The sequence below is a fragment of the Rhamphochromis sp. 'chilingali' genome (genome assembly GCF_963969265.1).
Source record: "Rhamphochromis sp. 'chilingali' genome assembly, chromosome: 4".
Taxonomy (NCBI): domain Eukaryota; kingdom Metazoa; phylum Chordata; class Actinopteri; order Cichliformes; family Cichlidae; genus Rhamphochromis; species Rhamphochromis sp. 'chilingali'.
Window position 1 is genome coordinate 8,206,297 of NC_137948.1, and position 19,805 is coordinate 8,226,101.

Below are 19,805 nucleotides of genomic sequence, written 5' to 3' on the forward strand. Positions count from 1 at the left end.
TGTGATTTTAACATCCATGTAACTACTAAAGCTCATCAGGTCATATAATCTATTATTAGACTCAACTGGCTTTATTCACAATGTAAAAGAACCCACCCACCACTTTAATCACGCTCTAGATCTTGTTTGAAAATGTTACAAAATCGTGTGACAATCTCACAGATTAATTGTGTGCTGCTTGTTTTAACAGATTGTGATGTTTTCTTGAGGTTAACGATTCAAACAGATAATGGGTGGGATGAGATAAACTTTCCAGGTAACTGTCCAGGTAATGAGAGGTAAGGATGTCTTCCAGGGTAGGTAGCTGTTGGATTGTGATGTTTTGTGAGCTTTTATGACTCTCTGCAGAGCGTTTCTGTGTGCCTCAGTACCTCCTCTTTGTATGCACAATCATTGTTTTTCAGAATTCTGAGAAAAAGTCTGAACTTTTGTCTTTACTTGCCTTGGAAAAGAAAACTTATTTACCACAGATCATAACTGTGATTGCAAACGTTGCCAGAAAAGACTAGTTACAAAAAAACAAAACAAAACAAAAAGGTTGTGAAAGCAGCCTTCAATTCTAGGTAATTCCGTTCAATTTAACAGCCATACTCATTTAAATATATTTAAATAAAGTTAGTATATAATTTATAAATATTTATAAATATTACAACCATTAAGCACTGTGATCACTGCTGTATCAAAAGAAAATGCCATCTATAATTATCAATATTAAGTCAACATTAATTAACCAAACACAAAAATGTTCTAGTAAACAAATTTGTTAATTCATGGCAGAATCTTCTTGCTCTGAGGTGAGACTACTAACCACTGCAACACCATGTCTCCCTATTACAGATCTATGTAAACGCCCCCTCTAGCAAGGCACCTTTTCACCTCTGTAGACCTCTGTTCTTAATGTGCACTACATACTCCCACTTTACTGTTTCACTGCTTTGAGATTCCCACAATATCCTTCAAAGTTCAGCAGGTGTCATATAGGGTATTTTGACTGCAAATGTAAAAATAGGTCAAATCTTCCCTTAAGGCAACTTTCTTCTGCTTGGCTGCGTCTAACCAACCTTAGAAAGTTTTGAACAGCAGGTGGGTGTGGCTACTGTGCTCACAGTCTGAGATTAATTATTTATGCCCTCACTAACATCATTAAGATCCAACAGCATGATTCTTTTGCTGACACGGGACATTCAGAGCAGCCTGGAGTCTGAGCCCTTTGTTCAGAGGGATTATACAGACAGTAACCTCATTAATTGAAACTTAAAATGTGAAATGAATATCCACCATTGTAACAGTATATATAAAGAACTTGTACTTTTTTAGAATAATTTCTTTTATTCCTTGTTTTATACTCCACCACAATTTAGAGTAAAATATTGTAAAATTCAGTTTAAACTAATGAATTACTGCCTATGCAAGGTATCTTAGAGCGAGAGGCAGGGTACACCCTGGACAGGTCACCAGTCTGTTGCAGGGCTGACACTTAGAAGAGGACAACCATTCGCACCTATGGACAATTTAAAATTTCCAGTTAACCTATTCCCACTAACTGCATGTCTCTGGGAGGAAGCCAGAGTACCCAGGGAGAACCCGCGCAAACATGCAAAATCCATACAGGAAGACCCTGGCCTGATGGTAGAATTGAACTCAGAAGCTTCTTGCTGTGAGCCAACAGTGCTAACCACCGTGCCAACAATTCATTTTCATTTTTTCCCACCCATTTCATTTTAATGCAAGCCACACTGACAATGCCAGATGGTGCAGTTGGCATTAACGACTGTATGAAGATGAGGTGATGATTTTGAATCAAAGTTCTACACAGTCTCAAAACATCTGAAAACTCAACGTTTGCAAGACTGACAGTCATAAAAATAAGTGAATGAATTTAATAAAGTTGTATTTCCTGTTTTACCTGTATTACCTGTTCATGGTGAGAGATTCATTAGATTAGGGCCATTTGCAGTTTTGGAGAAGTGGTCAAACCAGGCTTTTCTCACTGTATGTTAGAGGTTACGCACATATCCACTGCATGTAGATGGGGATTACAGTTAAAAAAGAATTTGCATCTTGGTCCTGTTTTGGACCACAGAGAGCTAATCCTGACGTGTTTTTTTTTTTCCAAGTCAAGAAAACTTAAGCGAATGGTTTATAGAATAAATGGCGGAACTAGTGGATCTTTTTTTCCCGCTGTCTTTACTGGCCTGGTGTGTTCATGCATGCAAGGAATTTAGTGAGTGTGTAGACACAAACATGGCAATAAAGTTGAGAAAAGATGGAAGCAACCAAATTATTAATATTATAAGATTATGACACTTAGAAATATAGTCTTTAGTCTATGTCTACTAGTGACTTGATTTTTAAGCATATAGGACAAAAAGTTTCTGTATACAGACAGTGCAAAGATCTGAATGTCAAGGTAGCTTAAATAGCACAAACCAGTTTCCCCCTCAACCCCAACCCCCCCTTTAAATTATTGTGTGGTGTAAATAAGTTTTACTATGTGCTTAAGATATTCACCTTCAATTAACATTCTATTTAAAATAAATAATTAAGGTCAGTCTGAGGTTTGAGAAAACAAGTGCAGGTTGAATCTTCTCAGTTTTTCCACATTCAGCCAATTTAATTACAAAGACACATTACTGTATTAAATCAGAGAAACCTGTCAGCAAGTTCATTGGACGTTGGTGTAGGATAACTGGCCATGGCTGTGATGTTTATTAATGAGAAAGCTGTAAAACTGACGAGTCAGACATAGGGCTTGGATTAAATTGCACCTGCAACACAAAGCTCTCTATGGAAAAATACAGTGAAAGCATAAAATGCACATGTGGCTTCTTTGCAACTTTTGCAATGTGCAAACCCATCCTGTGGGCTAAATTGAACTCTTTTGAGGGCAAGCTGTATTAGATGTGGCTTAAACATTAAATAGGTTGTAGGTAGTGCTTAAACACTGTGTTTAAACACTGCTCTGTTGGTATTAGGGGCCAAGAAACTATTGCCTACATCATTAAACCACCAAGGCAGGATGGAGCCATGCTTGCCATCCTATCATCTCAAAGAAGCCTGAACATTCTCCTTTGACATTTCTCAAGACATGTTTGCTCAGAAAAATTACAATTAAATACTTTGTTACTGTACTTTTACAGGTATCTGACTTTACTTGAGTATTTATTTTTCTGACAAGTTATTACTTGTCAGAAAGCGGAGCGCTGCTGACGTCGACTGAGAAAATTGTCAGGCGGTGGAAGGAATACTTCGAGGACCTCCTTAATCCCACTGACACGTCTTCCGAGGAGGAAGCAGAGTCTGGGGATGAGGGGAATGACCCGCCAATTTCCGGGGGCGAGGTCACTGAGGCAGTTAAACAACTCCTTGGTGGCAGAGCCCCTGGTGTTGATGAGGTCCGCCCCGAGTTCCTGAAGGCTCTGGACGTTGTAGGGCTGTCCTGGTTGACACGCCTCTGCAATGTTGCGTGGAGATCAGGGGCAGTACCTGTGAACTGGCAGACCGGGGTGGTGGTCCCCATCTTTAAGAAAGGGGACCGGAGGGTGTGTTCCAACTACAGGGGGATCACACTCCTCAGCCTCCCTGGGAAAGTCTATGCCAGGGTGCTGGAAAGGAGAGTTCGTCCGTTAGTCGAACCTCGGATACAGGAGGAACAATGCGGTTTTCGTCCTGGTCGCGGAACACTGGACCAGCTCTTTATCCTCTCCAGGATACTTGAGGGTGCATGGGAGTTTGCCCAACCAGTCTACATGTGTTTTGTGGACTTGGAGAAGGCATTCGACCGTGTCCCTCGGGGTGTCCTGTGGGAGGTGTTGCGGGAATGTGGGGTGTCTGGCCCATTGCTACGGGCCATTCGATCCCTATACAACCGTTGCAAGAGCTTGGTTCGCATTGCCGGCAATAAGTCGGACTCGCTCCCGGTGGGTGATGGGCTCCGCCAGGGCTGCCCTTTGTCTCCGGTTCTGTTCATAATTTTTATGGACAGGATTTCTAGGCGCAGCCAAGTGGCGGAGGGCTTTCGCTTTGGTGGCCTCAGAATCTCATCTCTGATTTTTGCAGATGATGTGGTTCTGTTGGCTTCATCGGGTGAGGGCCTCCAGCTCGCACTGGAACGGTTCGCAGCCGAGTGTGAAGCAGCGGGAATGAGGATCAGCACCTCCAAATCTGAGGCCATGGTTCTCAGCCGGAAAAGGGTGGAGTGCCCACTCCGGGTCGGGGATGAGTTCCTGCCCCAAGTGGAGGAGTTCAAGTATCTTGGGGTCTTGTTCGCGAGTGATGGGAGAAGGGAGCCGGAGATCGACAGACGGATTGGGGCTGCAGCTGCAGTAATGCGGACGCTGCACCGGTCTGTCGTGGTGAAGAGGGAGCTGAGTGTAAAAGCGAAACTCTCAATTTACCGGTCGATCTACGTCCCTACCCTCACCTATGGCCACGAGCTGTGGGTAGTGACCGAAAGAACGAGATCGCGGATACAAGCGGCAGAAATGAGCTTCCTCCGAAGGGTGGCTGGCCTCTCCCTTAGAGATAGGGTGAGAAGTTCAGCCATCCGGGAGGGGCTCAGAGTAGAGCAGCTGCTGCTCCACATCGAAAGGAGCCAGCTGAGGTGGTTCGGGCATCTGACAAGGATGCCCCTGGGCGCCTCCTGGGTGAGGTGTTCCAGGCATGTCCCACCGGGAGGAGGCCCCGGGGCAGACCCAGGACACGCTGGAGAGATTATATCTCTCGGCTGGCCTGGGAACGCCTTGGTATTCCCCCGGATAAGCTGGAGGAGGTGGCTGGGGAGAGGGAGGTCTGGGCCTCTTTGCTTAGGCTGCTGCCCCCGCGACCCGGCCCCGGACAAAGCGCATGAGGATGGATGGATGGATGGATGGATGGTTATTACTTTTACTTCCTACATTTTAACACAAATGTCTGTGTTTTCTACGGCTCAACAAACATCAGCAAATATCACACAAACTTTTTATGGAGTTTGTCACACACTGTGTCTGCTTTCTAAATGTACAGCTGTTGTATTTCCCAGAATGGGAGATAAGGTCACTCAGAGAAGGGGAAAGATATAAGAAAGACAGGGTCGGAGAGGAAGAAAAGCAGTTATAGTTAAAGGTAATGTCTGCCCATTGGCATTTGATAAACTGGAAATTTAAAGCTTACATGTAATTTCCTAATTATTAATCAGGTATTGGGTGTGTATGTTATATTAGATATATATCATATCTGTTATTTTTGTTCACATTGTTAAACAAACTGTTAGTGACTAAGGTATACTAACTTAAGTATTTAAAGGTTGAATGAAAGTACTCTGCAGTTTAGTTCAGAATAAACAGATTAATAATAATAATAATAATACATTTTATTTGAGGGCGCCTTTCAGAAACCCAAGGTCACCTTCCAAAAAAAAACTTTTAATAATAGGAACAATAGTCATAAAATACATAAAATAAGTTAAAATTACAAAACAGAGCGTGACAACAGATAAAATCAGCATTAAAGCGAATAAGCCAGTTTAAACAGATGTGTTTTGAGCTGTGTCTTAAATACGGAGAGGGAGTCAATATTTCTTAGTGCAGGAGGAAGAGAGTTCCAGAGCCGAGGAGCAGAGCGACTGAAAGCTCTGTTCCCCATAGATTAGTTTGCTGTACTGTGGTAAATATGCAGTAAGTAACTGTGAATGGTTAATGTTGGTTTACATCAGTTGTAGCAGAAATAATTTTGAATTTAAGTTGACAATATTATGCTTAGATTCATTCTTCTACCAACTTTATATTGTCTAACATAAAGACAGAATAAACAGTACGCTTTCAGCAAAGGGAATGGAAATTAGCCAAGACAGCTTGTGAAATATTGGGTTACATTTTGTTGAAATCAGCTGTGTAAGTCCACAAAGAGCCTGAAACCTCAGAGCAGCACCAGCACATGTCAGCTGACTACAGCCAGTACACAAAGAAAATCTGCTGGAGCTCAAAAAAAGAAATGATTATATATATATATATATATACACGGATATCCGAACTTCTACTTAAATGATTAAAGTCTACACTTTTTCCTCACTTAGGAAAGTGTTTGAGGTGTGAAGAAGCTTCAGCCGTCGGTCTGTACGCTGATGCTGTTTCCTGGCTGCGTGCGTTTTCACGTGACCCCACGAGCGAGTGAGCCTCAGAGCCAGCGGCTGACACTTAAAGCAAAAGCTAACACAACAAGCAAACGTATTCACTTCGGCAGCGGACGCCTGTAATTTTCGAGGATGTTTTCACTCGGGGAGAAAATGGAGTTTCTCATAGGAAACCCATTTTCAACGCCGGTCGGACAGAGAATCGGTAAGCAGCTGCTTTTTAAAACCGCTCAGAGTGGTGTTCAAGTCGGTTCAGTTTGCTTCCATTTGTATATTTTCCGTTTTGCTTTTAAAAACTCCGCTAACACGTGACAGTGGCGACAAACCTGTTTACTTCCGGTTTTCGCATTTTATTCTATTTATTAATCAACTCCAAATTTGCCAGGAAAAATAAGATAGTTTTTACAGTCAATGACGCAGGAGAGGCGGGATTAATTCCCTTGATTCTTCCACGTGATTGGTCGATATAAATTGAGTGGCAATTCACTTGGCGAATCCGGAAGCCGCTTGGCGTTCCTTCTCACTTCCTTAATCACTGATGTGTTACAGTTTCACACTATGCCTAAGTGTCAACAAGTGTGTGCCGTCACACATCTTATGAAGCATCTGCCATTTGCTCGTAATGGCACTGGGATAGTTCTCTTTATCCAGCCACTAAAAGCTCCCACAATCCACTGCAAGTGCAGATGCCTGCAAAGATGTGTAACATCAGGACAGTCATCGGTATTAAGAAAATGTCACACACCCATCTCATGCCTTCCTTCCTCTTATCTCCTCCACTCACTTTCTCACATATAAATGTCAGCTACTTCTGAGGCAAATGAGAGCAGAATCAGCTGACAGTCACATGAAGTGGAAGGGAGCTGGGGAAAGAGAGTGGGAGGGAAGGGGTGAGGAGGGAAATGGAGTAAATGGGATCGGGGAGTGTGGGGAGTTTTGGAAAGGAATGAAGGAGATTTAGAGACTTATGAAGAGCCCGTGTAGGGTGGAGTGGGGAAAAAAAGCAGGCTTTGATTGCAAAATAGTTTGGAGGATGCAGGGTTTTAGGGGAAACCTTTCTAATCAGCTCAATGCTACAAATAATGAGTTACTGAAACGTTTATCAAGAAAGTGTTATTATATTTTAAGTTTTTTGTTGGGTTAAAAAAGGGTGGGACCTTTTGGTAAAAGAATATGACCCATATTTAAATTTTTCTGTCAATTTATAGGAAAAATTACTTTAAAGAAAACACAACATTTTTTTTTTTATCTTACCCTGGAATTTAAAGTGGTCGGTCTGTCAGACATTGTATTGCTTTGTAAGAACTATTCTTCACTTTTCATGTTTAATGCTGCACCTGCTTAGTCAACACACAAACAAACGCACAGCTCTCTCGTGTTTGCATCATTACATCCACTGATGAGGATGTCGTCAGTGGATGTAATGTCTTTTTTCAGGCTACTTTTGTGTCTTGTGGTTAACCAGCTTTAATATGCATGCGGCAGCTGTTTACCTTAGAGTTAAATGAATTTATTTGAATTATAAACCCTGACGTTTAGCTATCTTATAATGGGTAGCTGGATGGGCGGATACGTATTTTGGCAAGACTCCTGCCCGTGTTGTAAAACTGACTGTCATGCATGTCTGACTTTTAAGAATCATGTGTAGCTCAACTACATTAATGAAGTCTAGTCAGGCAACATTACACTGAGGATTTTTATCTGAAAGCAGTTACATATTTTGAGGTTCTCACCAGTGTTGTCTTCGTTAACGGCTTGAGAAGGCAAAGAGTTAGAGAAGCATAACTAAATAAGCTGTCAGGGGTTATTTTTAAAACAGACAAAAAGTTCTCATATCTCTGTGCAGCTTTTAGCTGTGCTTTTTTTAGTGTTCTCATGAAGTTCCATATTTTATTCATTCTGTAACTATTACTGTCCTTAATGAATGGTACTAATCAGTAATTTTATGTGAACAGTGAATGGGATGTCTCTGTGGCATGCACATAGTGTCTCATGTAGGATTTTATCTGTCACATCGTCACCTTTTTGCCTTTTTTTCTACTAAAAGCTCCAAAACCAACTCAACCTAGTCAGCACTAAACAGCAGACAGACACACACTTGGTAATGACCTGGTAGACACAGAGGTATATTTAGCACGTGTATTTATGAAGTGTTAATAAGTGTGTTAATAAGGTATCAGTCTGCTTAAACGATATCGATTTTACTGTATGTTTCCCAAAACATAAAAAATCAGTTAACCCTGGTTTAATCTGTGCTGTTGCTATTTAATTCCTAGCATAATGAACACTACGGTATGCAAATGTGTAAACTGTTTCCCATTGTAACTGATCATTTTTTTAAACCCTCCTCGTGAAAGCAGAGCATAAAATGATCACATGGTGACCTTTCTTTTATAAATATAGACCATTGGTTCACATTTTTGTCTTTTGCATTATGATAAGTAGACCTTCAAGTCTGGTCTGTGAAACAGAAATATTGAACCCTTAAATGTGTTGTGTTATGTCGATGTCATGAAAGAAGGGGGAAGTCTTCTGTTTACTGTGATTTTCCAAATATTCCAATTTCAGTATTATCATATTAAATGTAGTTTGATCTCATTCCCTTACTTTTGACAGAGCAAGCGACCAATGGATCACTACAATCGGAAGACTGGGGGCTCAACATGGAGATCTGTGACATCATCAATGAGACAGACGAAGGGTAGGGATGATGTTATTTGTTGTGTTGGGGTATTTTTGGTCTGTCAGTGAAGCACACATGCAGGAAGAGACAACAGTTCTATTAATTCCTTATTTCTTGTTTTCTCTGCACAAGTCACATCGAAGTCAAACTTGTTATTACACATGCTCACTATATAACATTTTAGCTTTGTTTATAATAGTATTAGTAATAATAAATGACACAAACTAATAAAAAGTTTAAATTTGTTTTTTAATAACTTTAAGAGATAAATAGCTAAGGCAAGTTATGTAAGCATGTTTCCATGTTTTGCTTTTGCATCACTGTGTCACTTCCTTTATGGGTTTGTTGCTACTTTCAGTGCTGGTTGTCACCATTGACCTACTTACGTCTAACACTGTCTTCTAGTTAATTACGCATGTTTTCTGCTGAGAAAGCCTCTCTTGACACATGTTTTTCTGAAGGTTTCCTGTTGTAAGGGACTTTTTCCTCCCCACTGTCATGAGGTACTCACGGTGGATAGTTTAATTGTTGTATTATAGGCTCATTACCTTCCAATATCAAACACCTTAAGAAGACTGGGCCATAGAAATAAAATTAATGAAACGGAATTGAAAGTAGTTAATTCAGAAGAGACGGAACAGATTAATAGGGTTAAAAGTGTAGGTTACCTGTCCCAGTTAAGACAGTTATATTTTTTGTTTTGCTAGTTTTTACCCCTCAGCTGTAAAAGGCTAATGGGGTATTGTTGAGCTCATCCCAGCTGCCATGTGGCATGAGGCGGGGCACACCCAAAACATGTTTTAAAGCTTTTGTGAGATTTTAAAGGAGGAAAGATTTTAACATTTTATGTTGTCAGTGTTAAAGGTTTTTGTCACTGCATAAATACTTGTGGTAGCAGATAGTAGGAAAAAAATCAATTTTCACCATGCCAATGGAAGTACACACTTCAATTAATATAAGTGCGACTGAACTGAAGATTTACAATTTACAGATTAAAAAATTAGCTAACAGATATGACCATGAAACTGTGAAATTATGCATAAATATGCAAATAATTTTCAAACATGTACTTATTTCATATATTTAGTTATTTGTCCACTATAAATAACTATATATATAGTTATGTCCACTAGATAAACTGTGGAGAAGTAAACACTAGCATGTGCATTTTCTTTGCACTCATGTTGAAAAAACAGGTTAAAGCAGCAAAAGAAAATATCTAAATTCTCCATTACAAAATAAGTTGTTATATATAGTTTTGCCAGAGAAAACCCATTTTTAATTTAATAATCTACAGTCTTTTGTTAATGACTTATGTTGCATATTTAAATTTTTAAACTTTAGTATGGATAAGTAAACAAACATCATGTGATGCTTTTCCCCAGGCCGAGAGATGCAGTTAAAGCCATTAAGAAGAGAATAGTAGGAAACAAGAACTTCAGAGAGATTATGTTTGCTCTCACTGTGAGTAATTGTCTGTCAAAGATTGTATGTTTTTCTTTTTGTGTTATTTGTTCTGTCATGGCCTGTCAGATGTGAGAGGAATATTTTGCAGGTCAAAATGATCTTTGTCCTGGTTGGCTGTTATCCAAGAGGAGATGATTTCTGTGTTTACTTGTGCAAGTAGCTCAGTTAACTCGGGTCTTAGTTAACCCATTGACGTCATGCTAGAGAGAGATAGATTTTCATTTTGGTGCAGCTAAAATCACTTTTTTTTTTTATATGTTACGTGTTGTGTTGATTTTTTCTCACTCTCATATAGGTTCTGGAGACGTGTGTGAAGAACTGTGGCCATCGTTTCCACGTTTTGGTTGCCTCACAGGAGTTTGTTGAGGGGGTTTTGGTTCGTTCTATTCTGCCCAAAAATAACCCACCCACTATCCTCCATGACAGGGTCCTCAGCCTCATACAGGTATGTACATGACCGAGTGTTTGTGCACAAGTGCAGTGGTGTCAAACCCTACAGCCTGAGGGGCAGAATCGGCCCAGCAAAGACTCAAATCCGGCCTGCTGGATGGCTTTGGAAAATTTAAAGGAGGGCATCAATTTTTTTGACTTTTTTTTGAAGCTTTACAACCCCAACACCCCCACAACCACTTATACTACACCAAAGTATTTAATCAGAATCAGGATATTTTAATAATCCCAACAGACTGAACTAATTAAATAATACAATATATTGCAAAGTTTAAAAATTTAAGGAATAGCACTATTATATACAAATCGCTCAATTATAAAGATATTACAGAGGATATTACTCAAGATCAAAATAGGCTGTATGTGGTCCTCCATGTAAAATGAGTTTGACATCCTGGCACTAGAGCTTTAGCTTAAGATGATTTGTATAAAAAAAAATCAATTGCCACTGTTTAATTTATTAGTCAATTCAAATTAGACAACCTAACAGAATCGCTTTTTTAATTTACATTGTGAGGCTGGAATCAGTCTCACAGACTCTGTTATGTCTATGGAAATGTGCAACAGTGTTATTTTTAATGCTCACAATCCAGGTGTCTACATTGATATGTACATTCCTCTGCTACATGGTCAGAGTTCTTGTGGGTAATCATAAACAAAGACCGCTAACATTAACATAGTCTCAGGCTTAGAAATGCTCTAGGACAGTACACTTCTGTTCTCTGCATGTTGCCTTTTATGTGTCGTTCTATGTGCCACTGGATGCAGATTTAGGGGTCAGTCATCTCTTTACAATCTGTTACATGCTCTCTTTCATCTTCAGTCATGGGCTGATGCATTTCGAAGCTCTTCCTCCCTGGTGGGGGTGGTACATATATACGATGACCTAAGAAGACGAGGTCTGGAGTTCCCCATGACAGACCTGGATGCTCTGTCCCCCATCCACACACCAAATAGGGTGAGACTATCTTCCAGTGAAAAAACAAAAGACCACTTGAATGTTTGGATAGTTATTGTACCGTACCTCTCTGACAAATCTTGCAGAGCACCCCAGAAAATGGAACCGCTGAGATGCCCCCTGTCACTGCTCCTACAAATGAGTCACAACTGGAAGCTGCTTCAAGTATTTCCAGTCAGAATACATCACCTTCATTTCAGCCCAGTGAAGGACCAGTCTCACTTACTGCAGAACAGGTTCCACTGACCAAAAATACCTCTCATTGTATATAGACTGTTTCTGTATCTGAAAATGGCTTATCTTATTTTCATGTAACATTAATGCATCACTGTGGCCTTTCTAGCAGTGTTTGACTGCTTTTTGTATTTTTCTCTAATCTAGGAGCAGAAGCTGCGAAGTGAGCTCGATTTGGTGAGAGGAAATCTCAAAGTGATGTCTGAAATGCTAAATGAGCTACTCCCTGGACAAAGCCAGCCAGATGATACACAGCTGCTACAGGTCTGTGTGTGTGTGTGTGTGTGTGTGTGTGTGTGTGTGTGTGTGTGTGTGTGTGTGTGTGTGTGTGTGTGTGTGTGTGTGTGTGTGTGTGTGTGTGTGTGTGTGTCAGAAGTGCCTTTAGGAGCTGTGGACTGTGAATATAGTGTATTTGCTGTTGCCAGTTTAAGGACCTAAATTGTGTTCTAAAATCAATGCACCATATAGTTTCCTTACAATGTTCTATTGTTGTACATTTGTGGTATTTCATCCATCCATTTATTTTCAGCCACTTATCCAAAGTCGAATTGCAGTGTCAAAAAGCTAAGAAGGAAATTGCAAAATATCCTATTCCTTAGGAACATTTTCTAATCCCTGCTGGGAATAAGTTCTCAGTCTGCACTACCTGGGTGAGACTGAAAAGCCTCTAAAGGAGAGTGTTCAGGAAGCATCCTTATCATATGCTGAACCACACAATTCCTTTTTGACACAAAGAATTGTCACCTTAATGTGGTTGAGGGGTTTCTCTGCTACTGTGATCCTAGGAGCATAACTTCTGAGCTCCACCACTTTAACGTTGTAATGATGTATGCTTTATTGATTCCTGTGGGGAAATTCCTCTCTGTGTTTAACCCATTCACTCAGTGAAGCAGTGGGCAGCCACCAATCTAGCACTCGGGGAGCAGTGTGTAGGGACAGTACCTTGCTCGGGGGTACCTCGGGGAATCCAAACCCCCGACCTTCCGATCATGGGGCCACCACTCTACCTACTGAGCTATCACTTTGGCCACTCCTTGAGCCAAATTGGATGGGAAGCTTACTGCTGAGTGTCCAGTGGCCTAGCCTTAAGCTGTGGGGCCCAGCCATTCACAGCTCAAATGGGCCCACAGAGATTGGCTTTGAGGTTGGATGCATTTTGAAATGTGTGGGGGACAAAGGCATGGACCTGGGCACCATGACCCCTGCATTATAGACTCTGGTGATATTGCTAATTGCTGAAAGGCAGTTGCACTAGAGAGATTAGATTAGATAGAACTTTATTAATCCCTCGGGTAGGTTCCTCTGGGAAATTCGATTTCCAAAAAAGCACAGCACCGACAGAAGTTAAAGAGTTATACACACTCACATATATATAAATACAGAGACAATATAAATAAAATATACGAAGGGGATAAATAGAATAAATAGGAATAAAAATAAAAATACAAGTGAATTGCACATTTCAAGTATTGAGTCTATTGCACCGTTGACTATTTACAAAAGTATTGCACAAGGTATTGCACAGTGAGGTGAAGAGGCACTACAGCTTAGTTGTTCCCCCCTCCTTTGTCCTCCTGTTTCCCCTCCCTCTCCCCTCCAGAGAGGAGTTAAACAGTCTGATGGCGTGTGGGACAAAGGAGTTTTTAAGTCTGTTAGTTCTTGTCTTTGGGAGAAGCAACCTGTCACTGAACAGACTCTTCTGGTTGTTAATGGCCGTGTGCAGAGGATGCCTGGCATTGTCCATAATGTCCATCAGTTTCTTTAGTGTCCTTTTCTCTGCCACTGTCACCAGAGTGTCCAGCTTCATGCCGACCACAGAGCCAGCCCTCCTGATCAGTTTCTCCAGCCTGGATGAGTCCTTCTTTGCTGTGCTGCTCCCCCAGCACACCACAGCATAGAAAAGTACTCCAGCAACCACTGACTGGTAAAACATCCTCAGGAGCTTCCTGCAGATGTTAAAAGACCTCAGCCTCCTGAGGAAGTACAGTCGGCTTTGGGCTTTTTTATACAGGTGCTCTGTGTTGCATGACCAGTCCAGTTTATTGTCCACCCACAGCCCGAGGTACTTGTACTTGTTGACCACCTCCACCTCCTCCCCCTCTATCTGAACCGGCAGTGGACTTGCTCTAGACCTCCCGAAGTCCACAACCAGTTCCTTAGTCTTTGAGGTGTTGAGTTGCAGGTGGTTTGTGTGATTCCATGCGACAAAGTTCCTCACCAGACTTCTGTACTCCTCTTCCTGATCATCCCAGATACACCCCATGATGGCTGTGTCGTCTGCAAACTTCTGAATGTGGCATAATTCAGAGTTGTAGCAGAAGTCAGAGGTGTACAGGGTGAAGAGAAGAGGGGACAGCACAGTTCCCTGTGGTGCTCCTGTGCTGCTGACCACAGTGTCAGACGTGATGTCCTTCAGCCTGACGTACTGTGGTCTGTCGGTGAGGTAGTCGGAGATCCAAGCCACCAGGCAGGGGTCCACCTCCATCCTGTTCAGTTTTTCTTGAAGCATACAGGGCCGGATGGTATTAAAGGCACTGGAAAAGTCAAGAAACAGGATCCTGACCGTGCCTACTCAAAAGCTTATGGTGATGATGAACTGGGTGTTCCTCCAAGAGGCAGTCAAGTGTGTGTTGAGTGGCCGGGGAGGTGTTGGAGAGCCCCACTTTTATGCCCCTTTTCTACATTTACTTTTAGGTCACAGATAACAGTATCCACATTTCAATCAGTCCTGTCCACTGTAAGACATTATTTGTGAAAAAAGACAAACATAAAATGTTTTTGTATATTATTTCACATAGTTTAGTTTCTGTTGTGACGAGACCACATTAGATTACCAACACTGACTGAAAGGTTTCAGAGGTGTTTCAGGTTTTAGAGTGATTGTTTTCCATTCTTTAACGTCACCAGTCTGAATCTAAATTAATGTTTAGCTTTATTATTTTGTTTTTACTGAAGTGCACGTTTGCTTTGATGTCTCATGCCGCCTGTAAAACCGTTGCCTTTAGTGTTATCTAAGTTTAGAGCATGACTCGTGTTGTTGTCAATGGATTAAAATCAGGATGAAAACAAAACATGAAAGTAATTTTTGATGTAGCAGAATAATACCAATGACTGAAAATTATCTATTTAAAATCACTCTGTCATTTGGGGACAAAATAATTAGATTTTTCTTTCCTCCTCTGTCCAAGCAGCAGCTTTTCTCTGTCTGTAAGAGCATGCAGACTCGGGTGGTGGAGCTCATCCCTCAGCTGCTGGATGAAGGATTTATTGAAGAGCTGCTCGTGGTCAATGATGACCTCAACAACGCCTTCATTCGCTATGAGAGGTGCATGTTTCAGATTTTATTTGTAAGGCAGTGTTGAGATGCAACCACAGTGTGCTCAAAAGTGTGCTGCATTGTTTTTTAGGTTTGACAGATTGAACAAGGCACAGATTGCTAATACACAACAGGTAAAAGATCCTCTTGTTTAATTTTCTTTAACATGACGCGTGCTGCACCGTGTGTCTGAAAATAGTAAACTGTCATTTAAGCAATGAGTATAAGCTCTCACCCACTTTTCAGAGCTCTTCAACAAACCTTATCAACCTCAGTTCTGAGCCTTCCACTGTCAGACAACCAGCTGTCATTTCAACAACCAGCCAACCAGCCGCCAGCACCAGTACCAATCAGCAGCAATCAGCCAATCACAGTCAGTAAACTTTGAGTAACTTTGAGCTTCTTTACGGTTCAGTTCAAAAAACACTGTCTTTTCCTCATCACGTTTCTTTGAAGTTGTTGGGAAAACAACCACTTAGAAAATGGGAACTATGATACTTAGTCAAAGGAGCTTGCAAAGAAAAGCGTCTGGACTTCTTTAAGTTGCTTGAAGACTCTGATTACATTCACACATTTAGGCGCTTCTGACATAGTGAAACTACAATTCAAAAAAGGGCATTTTGGTTACTTTTCCCTGTATGTTTTTACAAAAACAACCAGTGACAAATGTGACTTCGTTACCAAAGTTTGAATTTTAAAGAAAAGGGAGTAAATTGAGTTTAAAGTGAAATCAAATGGTTCTCACACTAGTTGCTGATCTTATTCATATATCACTTCTCTTTCTGCTGGAGAGATGTTCCAGTATAACCCTTGTTTTACTGAGGCTTCCTGTGACTGAAGTCAATTTAATTAATTATCAATCTAAAGACTAGAAATACAGCAATGGACATCTGTCTGTGTAGTTTCTTAGACGTCCAGGTCATGGCATTCCCAGGAGCTTGGAACAAAAGCAACTGGACTTTTTAAAAAACTGTAAAGATGTTTCACCTCTCATCCAAGACGCTTCTTCAGTAATAAAACTGAGGTGGAGGTGGAGAGTCCCAGGTATTGATATCCTAGTTGGGGTTGTCCCGTAGGAGGGTCGTTAACCCACTATCAATCATTATCACATGAACCAAGGTGTGAAAAAAGGCGTGGGTCATTATCACCGGAGGTTTCGGGTGAAACCATTGTGAGACGTTGCCTTACGCTATCATGTGGTCTATTGACGTCACCTGACACAAGACGTGCATGGAAGTTGAGCCATCTGGGAAGGGATTTCATGATTTCATTGTAAGTGGATGACAGTTGGTGTCATAAACCACCCCATGCTCGTTCACAGTGGACATAGAGGGCGTCTTTTGCTCCTCTTTCAAACCATCTGTCTTCTTGGTCCAAATGTAAACATTGGCATCTTTGAAAAAGTGACCTTTATCCTTTAGATGCAGATGTACAGCTGAGCCTTGTCTTGTTGAGATAGCTCCTCTATGTTTCTATCCACTGAGTTGATGTGAAAAGTGAAGGGTTGGAGTAGGTGAAAGGTGGAACCTCTTTATGAAACTTAAAGTACTCCAGATGTTTTTTCCCCAAGCTCAGAAGAAAGCAATGAACATAATTAATGCAAACTAAAATATTGCAAATCTGAAAATCCCTGTGATCATGATTACAATTAGTTTTAGGATCTTAATTCAAAGAGCTTCCTTTTAAATAGTGTATATAAATTTGTGTTCCTTAGGCAAGGCGTTAACTTCATAAGAAGCAGATCTTACTTCCTGTGGGTTAAACAAAGCCTGTTGGTGAAGTTTCATAACATATCATCAGGTTATGATATGAAATGATAAACATCCTAACAATGAACACTTACATAATATTCTGCATAATAATCTGCATTGTTATTGTTTTGGGGAACTGTTGGATAGTGTGTCGCTGAAAGAATTTTGGGAGAGCATTATCTCCTTTCCTTTCATAAAGAAAAGGAGATAATATTGAATAGAAGTAATACAGGAAGTGCTGAATCACCTTTTTTAGTGTTTACAGTTTCCGAGCAGATCTTTTAATAGCAGCTCTATAGAAGCCTCTGGGTAATTGTGCTCCTTGAGCAAAATTGATTATTCAGCCGTAGCATTTGTCTTATGATTGGTAAAAACAGGATGCTGTGGCTGAACGTCACAAGGGAATGTTTAAAAATGCATAAGCTCCATGTTGACCGGTGTCACCTCATGTGATGAATGGCAACAACAATGGTTATAGGAACTTCTCTTCTGTAACTGCTGTAACTTCTATGCTACTTCTGCTTAACATTTTAAATATATGTTTTTGAAAACATGGTCAAATTTAATACAATTTTGTTTTTCTCTAAAGTTATACCACAATTTTAATTAACAGCAATTAGATAACAAAGTAAATAAAATGAGGACTTCTGCATTGCAGATGAAGAGGAGGAATTTGACATGTTTGCGCAAACCAGAGGCAGCTCTCTGGCTGACCAGAGGAAAAGGTGAGTGTTACTTACTTATGATGGATATAAATGATATCATCTATGCGTTTTATATGTTAGGGATCTGCATGCCACTGATAACAAGTCGATTTATTAATGTTCTAGATAATGAATCACATTTATACTTATCAAAACAATACCTTAAGGCCCTGACAATTACAATCTTCCTATCAGAGCTGTGTTTCATTTCTTAACATTAAGCTAAGTTTTGAATTTTGGACAGTTGTAAGCAAATACGCTTTATTAGAAACACAAAGCGTTTAACAAAGACCTTTCCAATAAGAAATCCAAGCGACCTTGTCATCACCATTTATATTTAACAACTAGTAAATGATTTAGAGCAGCAGTCCCCAACCTTTTTTGCACCACGGACCAGTTTAATGTCACACAATATCTTCATGGACCAGCCTTCAAGGTGTCGCGGATAAATACAACAAAATAAAATGATACGAGCAAGACAAAAACTCTGGGGTGACGTGGGCCACAAGTGGCCCCTGGGCCGCGAGTTTGAAACCCTTGACTTAGAGCAGGGGTGGGCAACTCCAGGCCTGGAGGGCAGGTGTCCTGCAGGTTTTAGATGTGTCCTTGATCCAGGACAGCTGATTCAAATGGCTAAATGACCTCCTCAACATGTCTCGCAGTTCTCCAGAAGCCTGGTAATGGACTAATCATTTGATTCAGGTGTGCTGACCCAGAGTGATATCTAAAACCTGCAGGACACCGGCCCTCGAGGCCTGGAATTGCCCATCCCTGACTTAGAGGAACCCATCTGGTACCAACAGCCATGCATTGCTTAAAGTCACTTAACTCCCCTTTCTCCACTGTTCTGATGCTTGGTTTGAACTTCAGCCTACTTGTCTACGCGCGTAAATGCAGTGAGTTGCTGCTCTGTGATTGGCTGATTAGACATTTACAATAACGAGCAGTTGAACAGGTGTACCTAACAAAGTGTCTGAGTGTTTTTATGTGCTGTATATGCCTGATCTGTGTGTGGTTGTGTGTGTTCAGTGTTAGGTATGAAGATCCAGGAGCTGTAGAGGGCCTGGCTGGAGCTCTTGATACCAGGCTGCAGGTCACAGGAGGAGGGAGTACAGCAACAGTAAGATGCAGCTGGATTTTGTTTGGAGTAATATCCCTGTTTTAATATTACGAATAAATAAAACTCAGGGTCATTTAATTTCTTTTAGATTCCGCCAGCGACAAACTCTATGAAGAATGATATTGACAAATGGTTATCTTCTGATGTGGTAAGAGAACACATGTGTGTGAATAGATAGATAGATAGATCAGGGTGATAATAGCATGACATAATCTTTATTCTTTGTCTACGAAAAAGCCGGAAGAGCAGTCTTCAGTTTGCGAGGGAGTTTCCAGTGAAGGTATGTCTGGTCCTGTCGCTTCTTTTGAGTAATGATAATATTTTCAGACACACACAAATATTAAATTATACGTGTCACCATTTCAGAGTTTGATAAGTTCCTGGAGGATCGGGCGAAGGCGGCAGACTACAGCAGCCAGACGATTCTCAATGTGCCATCTTCCACACCCAGACGGCCACCACAATCTAGCCAGCAACAGGATAGCACACATGATCATCTGTTCTCACTCTGAGTGTGTGAATAAGCAAGACGACAGGATGGAGGTCAACACAGGAGTATCACAAACTGAAATATGGTTACATTCACACGTATAGTGTGCCAGGTTGGGTTCTTTCTAAAGGACACACACACACACACACACACACACACACACACACACACAGATGGAACCTGACACTACAGAACTGCTAATCAATCAGCTTGTTTCATAAATGCTGTATTTCTCTGTTAATTCTGCTGTTTGTTATCTGTATGTGCGTATATACAATTTTATGTGACTGTATTTATATGTAAGATTATAACATGGGAGTAAACTGGATGTTTAGTATGATGCAGAAAATATACTTGATATTACACCAAATGTGCCTTTGATCCACAATGCTGATTTTGTGTAGATGAAAATAAATGGGGCATTTGCCCCATGAACATTTTTCATGTGGTCTCTTTTTAAAATATTTTACTCCTTAGTCCAGTGATTTACACACCAACTTTATCCAATGAATATTTCATTGAT

At 40.8% G+C, this 19,805-nt stretch overlaps 1 protein-coding gene across 1 annotated transcript; it reads left to right on the forward strand.

The window, feature by feature from the left end:
* Positions 1 to 6,115: 6,115 nt before the first annotated feature.
* LOC308395704 (target of Myb1 membrane trafficking protein) lies at positions 6,116 to 19,657 on the forward strand. Its single transcript, XM_080880663.1, has 15 exons — positions 6,116 to 6,314; positions 8,726 to 8,810; positions 10,178 to 10,256; positions 10,555 to 10,704; positions 11,533 to 11,667; positions 11,754 to 11,903; positions 12,049 to 12,165; positions 15,093 to 15,226; positions 15,309 to 15,351; positions 15,464 to 15,590; positions 17,627 to 17,693; positions 18,702 to 18,792; positions 18,881 to 18,940; positions 19,030 to 19,072; positions 19,159 to 19,657. Exons 1-15 carry the CDS (start codon positions 6,242 to 6,244, stop codon positions 19,302 to 19,304), a joined length of 1,500 nt encoding a protein of 499 aa, XP_080736789.1. The 5' UTR covers positions 6,116 to 6,241; the 3' UTR covers positions 19,305 to 19,657.
* The last annotated feature ends 148 nt before the right edge of the window (positions 19,658 to 19,805 follow it).

Coding starts and splice junctions, on each gene's coding strand:
- LOC308395704 (XM_080880663.1), top strand. CDS start 6,242: ATGTTTTCACTCGGGGAGAAAATGGAGTTTCTCATAGGAAACCCATTT. Junction 12,166..15,092: donor ATGATACACAGCTGCTACAG/GTCTGTGTGTGT, acceptor CTGTCCAAGCAG/CAGCTTTTCTCTGTCTGTAA. Junction 18,941..19,029: donor AATGGTTATCTTCTGATGTG/GTAAGAGAACAC, acceptor TCTACGAAAAAG/CCGGAAGAGCAGTCTTCAGT.